General features: G+C 40.2%; 1 protein-coding gene across 1 annotated transcript in view; it reads right to left on the bottom strand.

Moving 5' to 3' along the window:
* The window catches only part of CENPP (centromere protein P), a 64,441-nt gene extending 43,226 nt beyond the window's left edge, over positions 1-21,215 (bottom strand). The window contains exon 1 of the mRNA XM_030207124.1: positions 21,182-21,215. Coding sequence (XP_030062984.1) covers positions 21,182-21,199 — 18 coding nt within the window. The 5' untranslated portion in view covers positions 21,200-21,215. The remainder of the gene's footprint in view (positions 1-21,181) is intronic.
* Between the last annotated feature and the right edge of the window lie 885 nt (positions 21,216-22,100).

The following is a 22,100-nucleotide window of genomic DNA, read 5'->3' as shown; positions in this document are numbered from 1 at the left end:
CACTCTGATCATGGGTCGGCTGCAAACTCCGGCGCTAGTATGGCGTTAACCGCCTCTAGCGCCGGAGTTTGCTTTTGATCATGAGGGCCCTAGTTTGCTTCTCTTTATAGTTGGTCCGAGAGAAAAATCAAACAGTGCCTTGTTTAAAAACAAACAAAAAAAAAATCCGGTTCAGATATAAAATTATTTTAAAGGTTTTATCTTTCAACATGTTTATTGATGATACAGCACAGTTGACAATTGATATTCACAATACATAACCGGCACAAAGGCCAACAAACTGCTAAATATCAAAGTATACCATATACCATCTTACAGTTTTCTCCCCCCTTGATACTACTCATACTTAAATCCAAACATGACAGATTCCTCTTCCCACCCTTGAATCTCTCAACCCCCCCCCCTCCCGCCCCCACCACCTCCCCTGTGGTTATTTTAAAGGTTTTATTTTTATATCACTGCTGTTCATGAAAGTCAGCTGTATTGCTTATGTTTGTGTAAAATGACTTGAAAGCACAGCATGACACAGTTATAACAAAAATAAAATTACTTAAAAGTGGATTCATTTTTATCATCATCCCTCAAATATTGTTTTGCAATAAATCACATCAGACTGTGCTTTGATATGAATGTCAGTTTGAGGGAAGGACAGAAATTGACTCTCTTCTCCATGGCTGTTTTTTTTTCTTTAGCTTGGAATTCTGGTACATTCAACCCAGTGTGGTCCACTAGTCCCACTTGGTTATGATTTGGTCCCACACAAACTGCTGCACCAGTTTAGCTGTGTTTTTTTATTTTTTTATTACATTTGTACCCCGCGCTTTCCCACTCATGGCAGGCTCAATGCGGCAGGCAATGGAGGGTTAAGTGACTTGCCCAGAGTCACAAGGAGCTGCCTGTGCCGGGAATCGAACTCAGTTCCTCAGTTCCCCAGGACCAAAGTCCACCACCCTAACCACTAGGCCACTCCTCCACTCTAAGTGTCATGTATGCTGCTTGATCCATCTGGTACCGCACAGCCCTATGCAGACCTACTGGATTCCTCTTCTTTCTTCAGCCCAACATAGGGAGCTGCCTAAGTCAGCTTACCTTGAGGTCATTGTAAAATGTTCCCTTTTCCCTTCTTTCTAAGACGAACATCTTTAGCTCCTTCTGTGCTGCAGATATGGCAAACAGTGCAAGCCATTTTGCTGGACCTGCATTGAACTCTCTCTACCAAATCAACATAATTTTGGAGATGCACACAGTACTCACAGAGGCGTAAGGTTGCTAATATGTACCTCTTTTTGTTATTGATAGCTCTCTTTATACGTCCAAGATGACTATTCATTTTACTGATTGGCGATCAGAGACGATGACCTCCAGTTTCATTTCTGTTTGCTAACAATTCTCTTTAAAAATGCTATTTGGCCTTTGGATTTCTGCCCCTGAAATGCACACTTTTGCCTTTTTTGGGGTGGGAATTAAGTGGAGGTGCCAAAGCTTTGACCATTTTTCCGATATTTTTAGTCATCTTGATTCTACCTATTCGTTCTGGCGTGTCTACTCTGCAGCACATTTTTAGATCACCTGCAGGTAGGCACATCTTTTCTCTATTTGTTTCTCAATGTCACTTATAAGGATACTAAAGAGAGCTGAGACAATTGCTGTAGCATCCCACTGGCCAATTTTCCTTTACAAGAGTGGATCCCTTCAACTACTCGCTGAGTCCTGCTGCTCAACTAGAAAGAGTGCCAAAGCCTTTACAAAAATCCAGATAGTTGACATCTATTGCACTTGTCAGGGTAACGTTCTAGTGCTTTTAGGTTATTTGACAGCTTGGACAGGAGCCTAGGCAAAGGATACTCAGTTCATTTCTCAACTCTGGTCAGCAATAAAGCCTTCTAGCCTACATTATGAAAATACCCAAGTTCTTCCTAGCTACAATGAATCCATTCGTACATCAAGTTTACACAGCAATCGTACCATGCCTTACAGATTACCTCAAAGTAACAATAAATTATTTGCAGAGACTCTGTTTATCAGCAGAGAGACCAGGCTATCTAGGCCTAAGGATATGAATCACCAACCATGATGTACAGAGGATGATGCTGTATCTGCTTTTCTCCAGACTCTTGGAATCTTTCCATTTCAAGTGATATGTTAAATAGAGTTCTGAGAAATATAATTAGTATGATTAATTCCTTTGATATTCTGAAATGACCTGTAATAGGTCCCATATCCTTGTCTATTTTCAACTGTGACAGAACCTTGAATATTACTTTCCTTAGCAAATGGTAATGTGTTCATTCTGTAACCCCTTACAACCTTGTCCTTGGTCCATCACCTTCTCCTTGTAGTTTGAATGCCAAGAAAAGATTTTGTTTATATGTTTCCTTTTGATCCTCCTCTTCACTAAACTCATTCCCTCCCTATAAATCTTAGTGGGCTTCCTTTGTGCACTTAAATATTTCAATAAAGTGATATCCCCTGCCTTTGTTGATTGTTCAATACATACCACTACTTGAGCCTTTCCCCTTTCTCTTTGTAATTTTGTCAGTCCTTCAGTTCCTTCCCCCCCCCCCCCCCCCAATGCTATTTGCTATTTTCTTTGTTCTTAATTTTTTGACCCCTAATAGCCTCTTTCTTCTCTTCCTCTTGCTATCATGCCTGACACAAAGATCTGTTTGCTTTCAACTAAAGATTGAACTAAACCAAAGGTCATTTACCCCAAACTATTACATTATTTAATTACCATATGCTTAGACTAATTAAAAATAGTTCTTTTTTTATTACTTATACTTTACATTAATTAAAAGCGGTTAGATGATTTAAATACCATTATTTCACTATTTGTTAAAATGGATTAATGTACCATTTATCAGTTCTTGCTATAAATTCCCTTTCATTAACTAAATGTAGATTAATAGATGGCCAGAAAATAAATTGCACTGCAATTTTCTCAAATGCTTTCTGCTGATATCATCAACCCAACCACAAGAGAGTATCTAGACAGCTTTAATGACAGTGGAGACAAGAGTAAGCAAAATGAACAGAAAGATATGACAGCTACATTGTCCAACTGAGCCAACAAGACATAGCCTGGCAAGTGTGGCAATATCTGCACAATTAACCTATATTTTATAGTGCTTCTAAAATTATTTAAAGAAAAAAAATAATATACATTTGCAATGCATTTCAATCATATATTTCAAAGTAACTTACAGCTGTTCAAAGCTGGCATGGGGTTGATGGTGTGCAAAAAGGACAATTGCCCTTTGCCCTTATGCTACAGGGAGGCCGAAGCCTGCCCAAAGCTGAAGGAAGCACAGCCTGATAATGGCCTTTGGGGTCCCCTCCAAAATTTCTTCTCTAGGTAATAGCATCTCTACCACTTGCCCTGCAGCTATTATAATGCCAAAGAGTTCTTAGCATTTTTTGTGGTCCTCAATGAAATAAAGGAAGGGAAGGGGTTGGATTATAATGGACTAAACATAAATAGAAAAGAATTATGCAATATGAAACTGATTACAAGGACAGCAACAATAAATATTTCACAGACAGGGAACAAAGAAAATGAAATGAACCAGGGATAGTAGATAGCACGGACGGGCAGTCTGCATAGGAGTAGCCTAGTGGTTAGTGCAGTGAACTTTGATCCTGGGGAACTGGGTTTGATTCCCACTGCAGCTCCTTGTGACTCTGGGCAAGTCACTTAACCCTCCATTGCCCCAGGTACAAATAATTACCTGTATATACTATGTAAACTGCTTTGAATGTAGTTACAAAACAAAAAAACACAGAAAGGTGGTATATCCCTTTCCCCCTATTTTTACCTGCCGTCATTTTCTCTGTTTCTATGTAAATCATTGGAATCATGGAAATGCTTGAGCATTAGCACACAAAGAGGGGCATAATCGAACAGGGACGCCCAAGTTTTCCTGAGGGTGTCCTTGCAGTACATCCCCGCGAAGGGGCGGGGAAACCCGTATTATCGAAACAAGATGGGCGGTCATCTTTCGTTTCGATAATACGGTCGGGGATGCCCAAATCTCAACATTGAGGTCAACCTTAGAGATGGTCGACATAAATGTTGAGATGGTCGACCTTAGAGATGGTCATCCCCAGTTTTTGGTGATCATGGAAACTGAGGACGCCCATCTCAAAAACGACCAAATCCAACTCATTTGGTCGTGGGAGGAGCCAGCATTCGTAGTGCACTGGTCCCCATGACATGCCAGGACATCAACTGGGCACCCTAGGGGGCACTGTACTGGACTAACTGATGCACTAACTGAACGGAAAAAGCCCTTCCCTTACTGATCCCTTAGCGATTCGGAAAGGAATGGGCATGCATGAAGGAAATCGCATGCAAATGAGCTGCTCACTGTTAGCTCATTTGCACATGATTTCCTTCCTAAGGAGGGGAAGCCAGTGCAGAGCAGCCAAGCATTATGCATGGCTGCTCTGCGCATGCCAAAGATGCTTCATACATGCAGACAAGCTGCGTGTATAATAGCCGTCTACAACCTTAAATAAATTGCCATCTACAACCTTAGAAAAATACAAGTCCAGGTGAAAACGTCTAAGTGCTCGTCAGGGACGTCTTTTTAATTTTTTTAGAGTATGGGTGAAGCACGTCCTTCGCTATGCCTCCGTCCCTGCGATGGCAGTTGAGGACGCCCAAAATGTGGATGTTTCTGTGAGAAGGACATCCATGCCTGGATGCTTCTGTGAGAAGGATGTCCATGCCTGCTATGCCTCCGACACCCCCTTTATTTATTTGGATTTTGGATCACAAGCAGCAGCAGTGGGATTTGAACCGGCCCCCTCTGGATTGCAAGACCAGTGCTCTAACCACTAGGCCACTCCTCCACTTCACTCCCTTGAAATTTGGCCGTCCCTGTGGGGCGGGGGGCAGTTCAGGACGTCCAAAATGTTTGAAAGAAGGATGTCCATGCCTTCGCTATGCCTCCACTGACAAATGCATACCTCCTCTCCCAGGGACCTGCATACTGCTGTAATGGACCTGAGTATGACATTGCAGGCTGGCAAAAAAGTTTTTAAAGTTGTTTTTTTTCAGGGTGGGAGGGGGTTAGTCACCACTGGGGGAGTCATGGGAGGTCATCCCTAATTCCCTCCGGTGGTCATCTGGTCAGTTCGCGCACCTTTTTGAGGCTTGGTCGTAAGAAAAAATGGACCAAGTAAAGTCGGCCAAGTGCTCGTCAGGGATGCCCTTCTTTTTTCCATTATCGCTCGAGGACGCCCATCTGTTAGGCACGCCCCAGTCCCGCCTTCGCTACGCCTCCGACACGCCCCCGGGAACTTTGGTCGTCCCCGCGACGGGAAGTAGTTGGCTTTTGATTATGCTGATTTGGGCGACCCTGAGAGAAGGACACCTATCTCCCGATTTGTGTCGAAAGATGGGCGCCCTTCTCTTTCGAAAATAAGCCTGTAAGTCTAACAGATATAAGAATTAAGACAAAAAAGGAATATACAACGAACTACTTGTAGATATAAAGGACAGACATGTCATGTAATGCAACACATTTGTATTCTTCCAACTCTTAATTAGGATAATCACTAGAGAATGTTCTACAAACAGAATATGACAATATAACATAAAATATAATAAAAATGTTAAGAAAACAACTTTTTAAACAAATGTCTTCATATTTTCTGAAATAGAAAATAAGATGACTCAATTTTCAAATCTCTAAGTACAGAATTCCATAATTGTACTGATTGATAACAAATAGAGGGGGTCTTTTGCATAGGCACGCGCTAAATGCTAGATACCCATATATTCCCATGGGTCTCTCTAGCGTTTAGTGCGTCTATTTTTAGTGCATGCTAAAAATGCTGGTGCGCCTTTGTAAAAGGACCCCAGAGCACATTAAAAAACTTTTATAATGAACAACTTGAAAACAGAGATAATAAATTAAACGAGAGCCACCTGCATGAGAAGTTTGAGTACAGTTGGGGAAAGAAAATGATTTAACTCAGTGTTCTTTTTTTTTTTTTACTTGAATTTTTATTAAAAGCTTAAAGAGTCAAACAATAAAGAATGGCAATAGTGAACAACCTAAAACAAGAACAGAGAAATACCATTACTCTGAACATTTTCCCTGAAACAATCCCCCCTCCTCTAAAGCACAAGCATTACAAACTGGTTTGGATATTACTAGCAAAACCATAAACACAAACCACTTAAAGAGAAAAAGAAGAAATAAGGTTGAGAGTCCCATTCTTAACTAAGGGCTTCTTTTACAAAGCTGTGTTAGCGATTACTGCAAGGTAAACGAGATGAAGCCCATTCAGTTCCTATGGGCTTCCTCTCATTTGATATGCTAGGAATCTCTAGAACGGTTTAGTAAAAGAAGCTCTAAGTATTCTGGAGATTTAAAGATTGTAAGAACCAAACAGGCCAGTTTAAAAAGTACACGAGCCTAAACAGATAACAAACGTAACCGGACAAGAGATGGGGTAGCCCTGTTGAACTTCAAACAGAATATTAAATTATTTGACAGCTGTATTTTGGAGAGTCTGCAGTTTCTGTTGAAGTTTAACTGTAATTGTGGCATCAAGACTGTTGCACTAGTCTGTGTGTGATAAAATAAGGGCCTGGGCCAATAACGAAAAATGTTCTTCTGAAAAAAAGGATGTACATGACAAAGTTGTCTAAGCTTTTAAAAAGCAGTTTTCACTACATTATTTAAACGTGGTTCTAAGGAGAGTGTAGTGTTTAAATAATACTAATAGCAAGCTGAAAAGTATTTGACTATCCCAGTCTTGTTCAAAAACGTGCAAAATCAATGAAATAAGTTTCACTTTTTTCTGGTTTAAAGTGGAGAAAAACGACCTCAGTAGTCAAAGCATGGCAGCATTGAAACGACTCCGGAGTCGTTTCAATGCTGGCATTGAGTGCTATTATGACACTGCTGCCATGCTTTGACTACTGAGGTCGTTTTTCTCCACTTTAAACCAGAAAAAAGTGAAACTTATTTCATTGATTTTGTACATTTTTGAACAAGACTGGAATAGTTAAATACTTTTCAGCTTGCTATTAGTATTTTACTTTTTTCGCTGGAAATTGGGTCTAGCTTTATCTGTGTTTAAATAATACCCATGATTTCACCTTCGGTGACAAACCATCGGGCAGTTTTAGTTTGCCAGAAATAGGATGTGCTTGATGACTTAACAATAATAATTTGGTCTTATCCCTATTACGTTAAAAACCAAGAGTCCTACTTTTATGTTCAATAAATGTAATGCAGTTACATATATTCAATACAGTGTTCTTCCATTCATTGTCTATAGGTACTAGCAGTATCATATCATCTGAATATGAATAAAACTTCCTCCCAAAAGAGTTAAAGCTCTTATCAAACACGTCTGAAAGAAAATATCTAAAGTATAAACAGAAAATGGTAAAAAAAAAAAAAGTTGAACTAGTTCCACAATGCATGCCAGCTATGTAAACATACACAGTGAAGAGCTAGATACATTTTCGGGAGAAATTTTCTGGACTGTGGATGTAAATGAAAATTTATAGGCTAGATTCTATATATCACCCCTAAAAAATCAGCGCCGAAAAAAATATGCATAGGCACGGTTTATAGAATACGCCTAACACGAATTTTCTGTGACCATATTTAGTCGCAGACATTTATATCAATGAAAACCTGGTATAAATGCCAATGCTTAAATTATGTGTGGAACATGGATATTCTAAAACACTGAACATAAATTCTAGGAACAACACGCCCATTCCTTGCACCCTTTTTTAGATCTGCATTTTAGAATTTACTTGCATCATAGTATAGAATATGCTTAAGCATTAGTGCACATAAATTCTAATTAATACCAATTAGTGTCAATAATTGATTAAATTCAATTATCGGCACTAATTGGCTTGTTAAGCTAATTAAGTTCCAGAATATGCACGGATTTGTGCGCACAACTCAAATTGCACTATATAGAATCCAGGGGTATATGTAAAGGATGATTTTAATGGAAAGGGTGGTGCACAAAGAACAAATTTTGAGAAATATTTTAGCCCAAATGATATGAAAAAGGTTAATGGAAAGAGAATAACTGAGCTGTGCTTCCAATATGATCTCTTTATAACAAATATATCTGCAGTATATAGGATTACAAGTCTACATATTATAAATGGAATGACCTAAATGTTAAAAGCCTGACTGTCTGCATTGTTACAGTGAAAAAGAGGAGGATAGTTTTTGATTCCTTTGCAGTGTGAAATACAGATCATAAAATGGTGATGTCATAAATAGAGAACTGAGAAAAAGAGGGAATCCATAGAAATAAATAAGCAAAAGGATATCGTTAAAATATCAAAATTATAGTAACAAGAGGGGGGCGTAGCAGTGTCGGTGTTACCTGGTCTTGGAGAGACTGTGCGTTGAATCCTCACTCTTGTTTTCCTTCCTGGCTTGTTTGGAGTTTTTTCGATGCCTCATACTAAACAGAAAGGGAGCATGAAGGCACAACTGCTGCTGGCCTGAACTTCCTCCCCTGAACAGCAAATCCTCGACCAGTTTGCTGCCAAGCTTCAACTAAATGGAACCGGAGCAAGTGGACCTGTGCTTTTGGGACCAGACATATTTGTCCCCTCCAGCGGCCATACTCACATCATGTCTGGCTGAATCCCGCATTAAGGCTGTGGCATCTCAGAAGGTGGGAGTCGTTGGAACAGAGCCCAACAGTAGCAATGCTACACCTGGTGAATTGAATGCTGAGCAGACAGAAGGATCTTTGAAAATCCCACAGTCATAACCCTGGAAGGTTCTTCAGGGTCTTCAAGCAATGGTATCTAAATCAGTCCAGGAGACCTCTCTTCTTGTGAGTAAAGAGGATGTGTTATCTTTAACAGTGAAAAACACTAAGCAAGAGTATAAGGTTCATCTAGAACAAACTGGAACTGAAATTAAAGAACTGAAAGGAACAACAGCAGCTATAATTAAGGATAACATATTAATTAATTGAAAGTTAGAACAAATTGAGAATTTTAAGAGGAGACAATCTACGAATTTTGAATTTTCCTAAAGCTGTTGGGATCTCTCCTGTGGATTTCTTAAAAAAAAAAATAACTTATAGATCTTCAATTTACTATGAATACTATATCCCCTTTGAAGAAGTTATATTATTTACCAGTTTCCTTGAGGATTGCAGGAGCACCCAAAGAAAATTTTGAAAATGCAAACCAGGCCTAGGTTGGGGGTCATGGTTTGCAAGATTTATCAGCAATGTTGGAAGATTTGATGTCTGAGGTGAACGAGCAAGCTATACTTTTTGTTGCCTTTGTCTTTGAACAAGACTTAAATGCTGTGATTAAATTGTTCTTTTGTTAATTCCCAGAAACTCTTTTGTGGTCAAAAGTATGGATCTATCCTGATGTGACCAAGTCTACTCAGGATAATCGAAAACAACTTCTGACTATGAGAGAAGATACATACAGTTTGGCTGCCTCTTTTCTGTTAGTATACCCATGTAAATGTACTGTAAAATATCTGGGTTTAAAATATGGGTTCTTTTTTTATCTGCAACATCTGAAGGCCTTCATAGAGTTAAAGATGATCTCCAGGGGGATTTAATATCTTGATTATGACTTGGAAGAAAGGGTAGAAGTTATGTTCTGTTAGAAGGTTTTCCTTTACTTTAATTCCTTTTATTCTTTCCATTATTTTTTTTAGCCATACTTCCCCTTTAGTTTAATTCTGATCTAAGGAAGAGACTTATTGCCTTGTGTTGTTTCTTATTTTTCTGTCTTGTATACTTGTAATTTGTTCTATTATATATGAATAAATAAATAAATAAATAAAAGTATAGGAACAAGAGAATGTAAATAAGTTAACAGAAAAGGTAGTGGAAGTCTACAAATGGCTATCTGAACAAACAGGATTGGCAAAAGTGGAATGAAAACGTGTTAAAGTTAGCTTGATTATGTCAACAGCAGAGGTCTGGGGAACTAAAATAAAATAGTAGAGGATGTAAAAGATCAGTATGGTGGCTGGATATAATCAGGGAGAAAGTTAAAAAATAATAATAAACAGAACAAAGCTTAGGTCACAGTAGAACAGAGGAGAAACACATACCTTAGTGAAGTGGTATTTGCTCTTAGTCCTCTAGGGCTGCCAATGGGCCAGGTTTTCAGGATATACATGAGAGAGATCTGCATGCCTAGGGTTACCATATGGCTCCAGAAAAAGGAGGACGGATTGAGCCAGCCGGGTTTTACTTCCATTGCTTTCCATTGAAAGCAATGGAAGTAAAACCCGGCTGCCTCAATTACTTCCATTGAAAGCAATGGAAGTAAAACCCGGCTGGCTCAATCCGTCCTCCTTTTTCTGGCCATATGGTACCCTACCTCCTACCTCACTATGCATGCATATTCATTAGGGACACCCTGAAAACCTGACCCATTGGCATTCCTTGAGAACTGCTAATGAGCCAGAAGAGAAACAAACAGGGAAATAAAATAAGCAAAGGAAGTCCTGGAATGATATTGGGAAAATATTAGCACAAAAAGGGGTAATAGCAGTAAAACATTCTACAAGAAAATAAAAGTGATCAGAAACATAAAAAAATCTTACTAATAGAAATAGTGACTGATTAAGGCAGTCAATATTGCAACCAGAGGTTATAATGGAAAGGCGAAAGCACTATCTTTTTTTTTTTTTACCTTACATTTGTACCCCGCGCTTTCCCACTCATAGCAGGTTCAATGCGGCTTACATATTATATACAGGTACTTATTTGTATCTGGAGCAATGGAGGGTTAAGTGACTTGCCCAGAGTCACAAGGAGCTGCCTGCGCCTGCAGTGGGAATTGAACCCAGTTCCCCAGGACCAAAGTCCACCACTCTAACCACTAGGCCACTCCTCCAACTCCTTGATGATTTGCTAAACCTCTCAGGAAAAACATGCAAAGAACTACTACACAAGGTGGCTGAGCTTGAATCAGCTTTTCTCCTTTTCAAAGTGGGAAATGCCTTAAATGTGCTCCAAACAACAACAACAACAAAAATCATTAGGAATTATTAAAGAAACAAGCAACACGGATAAAATAGCATTATAGAGTAATTCAAGAACTGTACGGCCAAGAGGAAACACCAAAAGACTGGCAGATTCCCATCACTGTCTCAATTTGGAGAAACAAAAATGGAAAGACAGGACTGTACCAATTATGGAGGTATCTCCTTATTAAGTCACAGAGGGAAGAAGTATGTTAAAATTATTTTACAATCACTTGCAATCAGCAGCACTTCTCCACATACACATCAAATAACTGTATCCAGTCAACAGCAAACGTGGTTTCAAATACTCATGTCTCAGAATAAAAGGGAGAAAAATATAAAAATGGAGGAAAAAGCCTCTGAATATCTGTGGTGCTTTACTTTCTTTGGCAACCAGCAATAACTCTCATTATCACAGGCTCAAAAAACCTCCATATCCAGCTTCATTTTCTTCCGTTTATGTATAATTTATCAATTTTCATAAAATGCTCCCAATATATCCACATCTAGATATAAGCACACGTATCTACAAATCCATCCGACGGGGTCCCGTTTCACCTTACATTCTTATAGGTTTTCTCATAGGAATCAATCATGTGCTATGTCTCTAAAGGTACCTCTGTAGATAAGGCAAAGGTTTTTGCATCAAAAGAAAAATGTTATGTATGTGCCACTATTTACAAGTGACAATGCTATGCCTGATTTCTCAAATGACCTCTATTATTTAGGAGTCCTTTTACTAAGGCGTGTTAACGATTAATGACGGCTTAATGGTAAAATGCCTATAGGAATATAATAGGTGTCTTATCATTTAGCACGCTCTAGTCGTTAGTGCGCACGAAATCTGCTAGCACGCCTTAGTAAAAAGACCCTTTAGTGAATAAGCACTATTAAAAATGATGGAGCACGTGATAACATGAAATAATGAAACTTAGCAAGTTGCTAACTGAAGTATTTTTCATATAACATCAGGAGTGTCCTAAGGTTGCCCCATGCAACCAGTCACAGAATCTACGATAAGGCAGGATTGGTGTGTAGAGCCTGAGCTCTGGTGTGTAGAGCCTGAGCTCTTTCATTAAAACTTGGCGCCCATGGGTCAATTTTAGCAGACAATGAAAAAGGTGCTGGTACTCAGTACCCCCTCAAAAAAAGCCCTTAGCTTAACGGAGAGGAGAAAGGCAGTCCAGTTGTGCCCTGTTCCTTTCCCTTTTGGTGAGTGGGCTGGTAGTATTATCTTGACTTCTCTGTTCTTTGGCAGACAGACAGAAGAAGAAAGTCCTACTCCAACTATTCTCTTTTTAGTAAATAGGACGGAGAAAGCAAGTGACCCAACTTCTATCTCCTTCTTTGAAAGGGTAGAGACGGAGGAAATCAGTTGCACTTAATCTGAGCTTTTTTTTTCTCCATCTTCAGCAAGTGGGGTGGCAATAGAAGAAAATGACCAAGCTCAACCCCGGGCTCCTTTCTTTTCTTCAATCAGGGAGGGAGCAGGGTGAATAGAGGCATATGCCGTGGCTTGTTTATCCAGTGAGCAAGTGGGGATGGAGTGAGTTTGCCACATTTACCCTGGCCTTTCTGTAATAAGCAGGTAGGCTGAATGTCAATCTCTAGAGGACTGCCACCAGAGAGGTACTGATGCTTTCTCACACCCTCTAAAGAAGTCCCTGCAGCTTTTCAAAGTCAGACTTGCTTGACTGAGAATCATCAATGTGCTCCATGAATTGATTGCTGTATAAACTCACCCTTATCACTTGACTATCAATAAAGCTATCCATCATGTGTGATCTTTTTTGGCAGCTTTCAAATATATATATTGCCTTCATCATATCACTAGATATCCAACTAATAACATGCTAGGTCTAAGAATAAAGTTATTATACTTAAAAGTGCATGGACTTAGATTTATGGTTTCACAATGTCTTTTGTCATCAAAACTGAAATTCAAGAACTGGGAAATTTGCTTCGACCTTTGAAATGTCAAAACTGGATAGCAACATTGTTTTCATCATACCAGTGAATTATAATAATTTTCTGCACCATCAACAATGCTGCATAGACAAATTTATTCTGCCGAGACCTAGTTCTTGAAAGTGGAAGAGTTCAAGAATGTAAGAATATGTCAAAAAATCATCCAAAACCTCAATTTTCCTATAAGATCATAGCTTATAAATAAGATTTCCATGAACAGTTCTGCTTCTCACACATTTGGAGGAAACTAATAAAAATATTTGGACAGGCTAATTAGGGGTTTAGTATACTCTGTGATGATTATTACAGATTAGTTATTCTTTGACTATGGAAATAGCACATTTTCGCTGGTTATAACATTTTTGATTTTCAGTGATTTTCATATATCCAACCAGCAGAACTTCAGCAGTAAGTAGTGCTTCAGACCATCTGGGGTCCTTTTACAAAGCTGCAGGTAGAAAGTGGCCTTAGTACACTGTCATGCAGGTCTTTCCCGCATGCTAAGGCCATTTCATGAGCCAGTATGTCAAGCTCCATCTCTGGCCATCTTTAAATCTAGGCTAAAAGCCCACCTTTTTGATGCTGCTTTTAACTCCTAACCCCTATCCACTTGCTCAATACCCATGTCTGTTTTATCTTTCCCACCTTAGTAATTCCCTTATTTGTCTGTCCTAATTAGATTGTAAGCTCTGTCGAGCAGGGACTGTCTTTTCATGTTCAAGTGTACAGCACTGCGTACGTCTAGTAGCACTATAAAAATGATAAGTAGTAGTAGTAGCATTTCCACTGCAGCCAGAAAATGGCAGATTTTCTATGTTACAAATTAATGGCCATATGCTGCCATCCAAGACTGAGGGACAGTATCCCGTTTTCGCAATTTTTAAGGTACCGGAGGATCTGTTTTGAGGACAAGGATTTCCGTGATCAAGCCAAATGCCTGAACCAGTGGTTGCTAGCTAGAGGATACCCAAGGCGGGTTGTCACCTCTGTTTACTGGAGAGCTAAGTACAACAATAGGGATTTGTTACTTATGCCCAGAACCAGGTCTGAAGAGGGATCTGATCAAATCCTTACGTAAGTGCTGAAACACACTTTACAGTCCCATTGGGTAGCACAAATTATAAAAATCACTGGGACATAGTCCAGACATTCCCTTTTTTCTAGAGAACATTTTGCTTACAGTAGAGGAAACAACCTGAAGGAAGTAGTCTCCCTCGATCCTCCCTAAAGTACAGCTGAGCACCCAGAGGTTCGAGGGTCAAAAAAGATGTAATCACTGCCAGATGTGTGATCTTATGCTAGAAATCAAGACTTTTAGGAACCCCTCTACGGGGAAAGAGTTTACGCTATATGTCAACACTTCTAGTAAATCTACCCACGTCATCTACTGCCTTATCTGTCCCTGTGAGAAACTGTATGTAGGGCAGACCTCACGAGCACTTTACACTAGGCTTGTGGAGCATAAGAGTGCGATCGAAACTCAGAAGAGCACTTCTCCTCTAGCACTTCATTGTGCCAGTCTTAAGCAAGATTTTTCTACTCTACGTTGTTTTGCCCTTCAGCAGATAAATGTCACTAGGAGAGGAGGGGAAGACAGACGTCGGATCCTGTTGCAAAAAGAGCAGAAATGGATCTTTAGACTGGGAACGCTAATTCCTGTTAATTCTAAAGTTGAATGGATCCATTTCCTATAATCAGATTACCCCCTTTAAATTTACTGACTCCAGCATGTCTATGTGATTGGTTAAGAAGACCTGACAGTGTGTGACATCACTATAAGATTTTTAAGGGGCCGCCATTTACCCTGCAGGTTGTCTTTGTTGCCTCCGTCGGCTAGAACGGAAAGTGAGCAAGCACAACTGTAATTGCTTGTCATACAGTTTTACTCAAGCATTTCTCTCTTCCATCCTCAGTTCCTTCTGGCTTGTGATCCTGAAGCAGTGAATTGAAACGCTGGCCACTGTTGATCGCGGCCGGTTGACGAGCTTGAGAAGAATAACAGAGACCTGACAACCTAAGCTAAGTTTTTTTGATTCTTGATTTTTGAGCTGTTTTAGTTTTGAACAACTTTAAACCTAATAGTCAAGTTTACGCTGAGTCACTAAGGAGGTTTTTGTCGATGATGAAGAAGTCCTGCTCCTGCAGGACTTTGGATCAGCCTTCACTCGACCCTACTTGTCCCTCTAATTATCGACCCATCTCCCTCCTTCCTTTTCTCTCCAAATTACTTGAGCATGCTGTTCACCGCCGCTGCCTTGAGCTTCTCTCCTCACATGCTATTCTTGACCCACTACAATCTGGTTTTCGCCCTCTCCACTCAACCAAAACTGCGCTTACTAAAGTCTCCAATGACCTATTACTGGCTAAATCCAGAGGTCAATATTCCATCCTCATTCTTCTTGATCTTTCCGCTGCTTTTGACACTGTTGATCACAGCATACTTCTCGATACCCTGTCCTCACTTGGATTCCAGGGCTCTGTCCTTTCCTGGTTCTCTTCCTACCTCTCCCTCCGCACCTTCAGTGTTCACTCTGGTGGATCCTCTTCTACTTCTATCCCTCTGCCTGTCGGCGTACCTCAGGGTTCTGTTCTTGGTCCCCTCCTCTATTCTATCTACACTTCTTCCCTTGGTTCATTAATCTCATCCCATGGCTTTTCCTACCATCTCTATGCTGATGACTCCCAAATCTACCTTTCTACCCCTGATATCTCACCTTGCATCCAAACCAAAGTTTCAGCGTGCTTGTCTGACATTGCTGCCTGGATGTCTCAACGCCACCTGAAATTAAATATGACCAAAACCGAGCTTCTCATTTTCCCCCCCAAACCCACCTCCCCGCTCCCCCCGTTTTCTATTTCTGTTGATGGCTCTCTCATTCTCCCTGTCTCCTCAGCTCGAAACCTTGGGGTCATCTTTGACTCTTCTCTCTCCTTCTCTGCTCATATCCAGCAGATTGCCAAGACCTGTCGTTTCTTTCTTTACAACATCCGTAAAATCCGCCCCTTTCTTTCCGAGCACTCTACCAAAACCCTCATCCACACCCTTGTCACCTCTCGTTTAGACTACTGCAATCTGCTTCTTGCTGGCCTCCCACTTAGTCACCTCTCCCCTCTCCAGTCGGTTCAAAACTCTGTTGCCCGTCTCGTCTTCCGCCAGGGTCGCTTTACTCATACTACCCCTCTCCTCAATACCCTTCACTGGCTCCCTATCCGTTTTCGCATCCTGTTCAAACTTCTTCTACTAACCTATAAATGTACTCACTCTGCTGCTCCCCAGTATCTCTCCACACTCGTCCTTCCCTACACCCCTTCCCGTGCACTCCGCTCCATGGATAAATCCTTCTTATCTGTTCCCTTCTCCACTACTGCCAACTCCAGACTTCGCGCCTTCTGTCTCGCTGCACCCTACGCCTGGAATAAACTTCCTGAGCCCCTACGTCTTGCCCCATCCTTGGCCACCTTTAAATCTAGACTGAAAGCCCACCTCTTTAACATTGCTTTTGACTCGTAACCACTTGTAACCACTCGCCTCCACCTACCCTCCTCTCTTCCTTCCCGTTCACATTAATTGATTTGATTTGCTTACTTTATTTATTTATTTTTTTTGTCTATTAGATTGTAAGCTCTCTGAGCAGGGACTGTCTTTCTTCTATGTTTGTGCAGCGCTGCGTACGCCTTGTAGCGCTATAGAAATGCTAAATAGTAGTAGTAGTAGTAGTAGTAGCACTAGGAGCTTCTCGAGGCTTTTCCTCCATTAAAAGATCAATTGTGCCTGTGCTGTTTGTAATAAGAGTACCCTCTACTATATGTTGGATATTCCTTTGATTTTGGGTACCTGTTCCTCCACGAGTAGCAGTTAGTTCATATGCTAAAGTTGGCATTAGTGCACGGCCATTAACAAAAGTCAGTGTGTGAGCCCTTACCACCACCTACTTTGTAGGTTGTAAGGGCTCATGGCTAATCCTGTGCTAATCAGTAATTTTCAGCAGCTGCAGGACTCACCCCATTCCTTCCTTCTCATATGGGACAGCTCCTACTTCTTCTTCTCTAACTGTAAGGTCCAGAACTCCTCACCAATTTCTAAGGAGTTCCTTAATCTCCAGGGGAGAGGCAGGAGATAGGTATAAAAATTAGATACCGGAGTTCTCCCATTAGGGGAACAGAATGCTCAATTTTCTTTCAAAAACTTCTGTGCTCCCACTTACTGACAGAACACAAGCATTGCATCTTCATACAACAAAAATCATCTGTAGACCTACCTGACCCACCATAATTTTTCCTGCAAGGGCCTAAGAAGTTCTTCCCAACTCCACTACGCTGACACAGGACTGAGCTGCTTCCTACAGCATCTTAGGCAAGAGATCAGCTCTGATCTCACCATCTCTAGTCAGGACCCTATCCCCTGAAGCAGCAACAAAGCTGTTGGCGTGAATGCCTTAATTCAGGAGTTAGTGAGATGTCTTGCCCTGAAGAAAGTTTGTTTTGTTTCTATTTATTAGCTGATAATGTCTGTGAACTACTACTACTACTAATCATTTCTATAGCGCTCCTATACATACGCAGTGCTGTACACATTATATGCAGGTACTTTTTCTGTCCCTAGAGGGCTTACAATCTAAGTATTTTTTACCTGGGGTAATGGAGGGTTAAGTGACTTGCCCAAGGTCACAAGGAGCTGCAGTGGGAATTGAACCCAGGTTGCCAGGATCAAAGCCCACTGCACTCCTCCACTCTCACTGTGAAGGAGATTTTCTCCTTTCCTGTGAGGAAGAGGGGTCTGAGAGTAGACCTGTTGATGCCTCCTGACCATAAATTGTACCCCCCCCCCCCAGGAGAGCTCAGGCTCTGAGTCAGAATAATGTTATGGTGGTATGGTTTGAGACACATGACTTGTCTAGCAATCAAGGCCTCAGTGAGTTTCCCTCAGTGTTGACTGATGTCTTGGTGTAATTTCTTCCACTGATATACTGGAGATAGACATTGGAGTTGCTACCATAGATATTAATGCCCTTTGAGGCACTGACATTATGTCTTCAGACATAGCTTCCAAGATTGGTTGAATCTCTATCTGCAACTTAAAACCATATTGTGCATGCATTTCTAATTCACCGTAAAAAAGAAAAGAGATGGTTGTGCATGTTCATAAGCAATGTATTGAAGAACCATAGTGCATAATTTACAGAACTGATTAATGTTCAACGTTGGAAAATAAAGGCATATTTTTTTTAAAAAGAAAAAAAAAAACAGATTAAAATGTTTCATGTGACAGGCAGAGGTAAAATCTGAAGTACTCGCATAATCAAAGAGATCATGTTATTAAAAGTTTAAAGAGTCAATGCATAAACAACCAGTGAGCTTTTTAATTTAAAAAAAATGAAAGTGGTACTATGGAGCAAGATAATAGATAACATGATTTTTCTGAATGAAGAAAATTACAGAACGCAAGAGTTTGTGTACCATGTAAACAAAAACAGAACAGACTGATATTATATCATCACGAAACTGGTTATTATACATTAAATGAAGACTATTGTATCAAGACATGCCATCTTTTTTTCTGGGCAAACGAAGGAGAGGGAGTCCAGAACACATGACCAAGTCAAGCAAAAGCAGCACAAAGGAGTAGTGTAATGGTTGGTGCAGTGCACTATGGAGTGGAGGACTCACGTCCCTGTCACCCTCTACCTGTCACAGTTGTGGTGGAAACTGTGACCCCCACGAAAAGTCACCAAAACCCTACTGTACACACATATAGGTGCTCTCTTCACCTATAAGGGATATTGTAGTGGTGTACGGTGCAGGGTGGTGGGTTCTGGAGGGCTCAGAAGACAAGATAAAGGAGCAAAGGTAAGATGTATATCTGGGAGTATTTTTATGAAGTGCACAATAGTGCCCTCTAGGGTACCCCCATTGCTCTTCTGGAATGTCTGGAGGACCAATCTACTAAAAATGCTGGCTCCTCCTATATCCCAATGGCATGAATTTCTACATTTTGCATTTATTCTTTTTTTTTTTTTTTAATGGACCAAAATACAAAATGTCCAAAGCACAAAACCTTTTTTGAAACAGCATTTTCGGAAAAAAAAAAGACATTTTTCTTTTTCGAAAATTACCTTCTTTCCAAATCAGATTTTGGACATTCTGCACTGGATTTAGATGACATATTGAAAATGCCCCGCCACGTAATCTTCAAATATTATTAACATGTTAGCCACATTGAACCTGAGTAACTCTCAGAATAAAGTGGGACTGAAATATCAAATAAATAAATAAATAAATCAAATGAAACAAAAATGGTCTCCCATTGGAAGTAAAGATAAAAACAACATTAAAAAAACCCCATAGATGATGCCTAGCTGCGAAGAAGCGAAGCGAGAAAGCCAGCCTGTGTCATTATAACAGGAAATTAATTGGGTAGACTAGAAGAGTATTATGGTCCTTATCTGCCATAATAATCCATGTTTCTATGTCTCATAGCATTTGAAAGTTGAAGCTAAGAAAGCATTCAAGAGACAGCAAATGTGTGAGAAATCATGGAATTATTGAATAACAGCTGATTTAGCTGAAAAAAAAAGAATAAAAAGATTTTCCATTTTTAAACCAAGAGTGGTTGTTTTACTAAATGAATTAACCCATTTGAAGTTTCTCTTTTTATATAAAACAGTTTCCACAGGAAAAAATATGTTGCTGACCAGCATCCTTTGAAGACAATTTCTTCCGTTGTATGCTCAAGTGAATTAGTTTTTAGCTACAGCGGCTGCTATACAGGATTTGATGGTTTTCATTTACTTCAGACCAACAATGCACACCATAGCGCTTAGATGTTCAAAACACAAAGATCAATTTTTGCTACTTGTCAAAGACAATCAGTTCATTCTCTGAAAGCAAAATATAGTTGATGGTTATAAAGATATATTTATATTCTCTGGTGTGAGCTTCTCCAGACATTTGTTCTTTGTTTATATTACAGGGCCACTCTTATTCTCAACCTTAGACCTACTTTTATGGATGTATTTATTTATTACAAGTAACTGTGACAGAGCAGTCGGGTTATTTATATTTGGCACATGGTAATTTACTCTGTTGCTTTCAGATGTATAACAAGTAACATCATTGTAGGGATAAATGGCTACTTGAGCAGCTGGTATGGAAGGGCCATATCCCTGGTGGGGTCAGTCCACTTTTATTTTATTTTAGTTACATTTGTACCCCGCGCTTTCCCACTCATGGCAGGCTCAATGCGGCTTACATATACAGGTACTTATTTGTACCTGAGGCAATGGAGGGTTAAGTGACTTGCCCAGAGTCACAAGGAGCTGCCTGTGCCTGAAGTGGGAGTCGAACTCAGTTCCTCAGGACCAGAGTCCACCACCCTAACCACTAGGCCACTCCTCCACTCTGATGATCTGGCTAGCCTATCTGCCCTTGATAATGTGGCTACTTCTTCCTGTTTCTGCTATTATATGGACAGCAGTGGCACAACATTCTGGTGGCCCTGGCACCCATCTATCTCACCTGCCTCTTCCAAATGTATATGATAATTCAGTGACCAAGCAGATAATCTTGCACTTTTAGCAGGTTGCATAGATACTAATATTTCTTTCTTGAGCAGTCATTAATAACCATAAAAAGGAATCACTTTGGAGTTCTATATATGATTTTAGAAACATTTGTAGAGTTACATATGAACTTCAGTAGTAACATGCATAATTTTATACCACCGAGATATTTCCAGGCAGGATTCCCATAATAGATGATATTTTTACCAGGACTGGGGATAATTTTTCCCATATGCAATTCAGCACAGACTGGCACACAGTACTGGGAAGCACACTGCACTGACCTGCTGAATCAGGCATATAAATGGCTGACTTCTAAACTTAGGCATTCTCCAGACTGTAGATCACTTTTTATTGATGAGGAGCAACCAGGTCAAATGATGTGAGAGTTAAAGAGACAAGAAAGATAGATTGCTCAACTAAATCAGGCTCACAAGTAGGTGATATCATATGACACCTAGACAGAACAACTTTTCCTGAGCTAAGATCTAGTGTGAAGTTTGGAGTATGTACAACCCTTCCCATATGCAGTGGTCTTCTCAGTTTCTTCAGTTAGTTCCACAGCTCAAAAAGTAGAAATACTGATGAATTGTGCGTCTGATTAATCTTACTAGTTCATGGTATACATGCACATACGTATATAACCATTGCCATATGGGACAGTATCCTTTTTCCAACAGTGGCCAATCCAGGTTGCAAGTATCTGGCAAGATCCTAAAAGAGAAAAACAGATTTATAGAGTAACATGGTAGATGACGGCACAGAAAGACCTGTACGGTCCATCCAGTCTGCCCACAAGATAAACTCATATGTGCTACTTTATGTGCATACCTGACCTTGATTTGTATCTGCCATTTTCAGGGCATGCCCATGATTCAATTCTCCAGTCATCCAGTCAAAGAATTCAATAAGATTTGTTTGGCACGATTTAACTTTGGTAAAACCGTGTTGTCTCGGATCTTGCAACTTATTGGCTTCCAGGAAATTCACTATCCTTTCCTTCAGCATCGCTTCCATTACTTTTCCAATAACCGAAGTGAGGCTTACCGGCCTGTAGTTTCCAGCTTCTTCCCTATCACCACTTTCGTGAATAGGGACCACATCCGCCGTTCTCGAATCCCACAGAACCTCTCCCGTCTCCAAGGATTTATTAAACAAATCTTTAAGAGGACCCGCCAGAACCTCTCTGAGCTCCCTCAATATCCTGGGGTGGATCCCATCCGGTCTCATGGCTTTGTCCACCTTTAGATTTTTAAGTTGTTCATACACACTCTCTTCCGTGAACGGTACTATATCCACTCCATTCTCATATGTACTTTTGCCAGTCAATCATGGTCCTTCTCCAGGATTTTCTTGTGAAAACAGAACAAAAGTATCTATTTAGCAAATTTGCTATTTGTTCATCATTATCTACATAGTGGTTCACAACATCTTTCAGTCTCACAATTCCCTTTTTAGTCTTTCACTAATATACCCGAAGAAATTTTTGTCACCCCTCCTTACATTTCTAGCCATTTGTTCTTCCGCTTGCGCTTTCACCAGACGTATCTCTCTC

The sequence above is a fragment of the Microcaecilia unicolor genome, chromosome 6 (genome assembly GCF_901765095.1).
Source record: "Microcaecilia unicolor chromosome 6, aMicUni1.1, whole genome shotgun sequence".
Taxonomy (NCBI): domain Eukaryota; kingdom Metazoa; phylum Chordata; class Amphibia; order Gymnophiona; family Siphonopidae; genus Microcaecilia; species Microcaecilia unicolor.
Note: the sequence above shows the minus strand (reverse complement) of the source record. Positions and strands in the feature narration are given on the sequence as shown.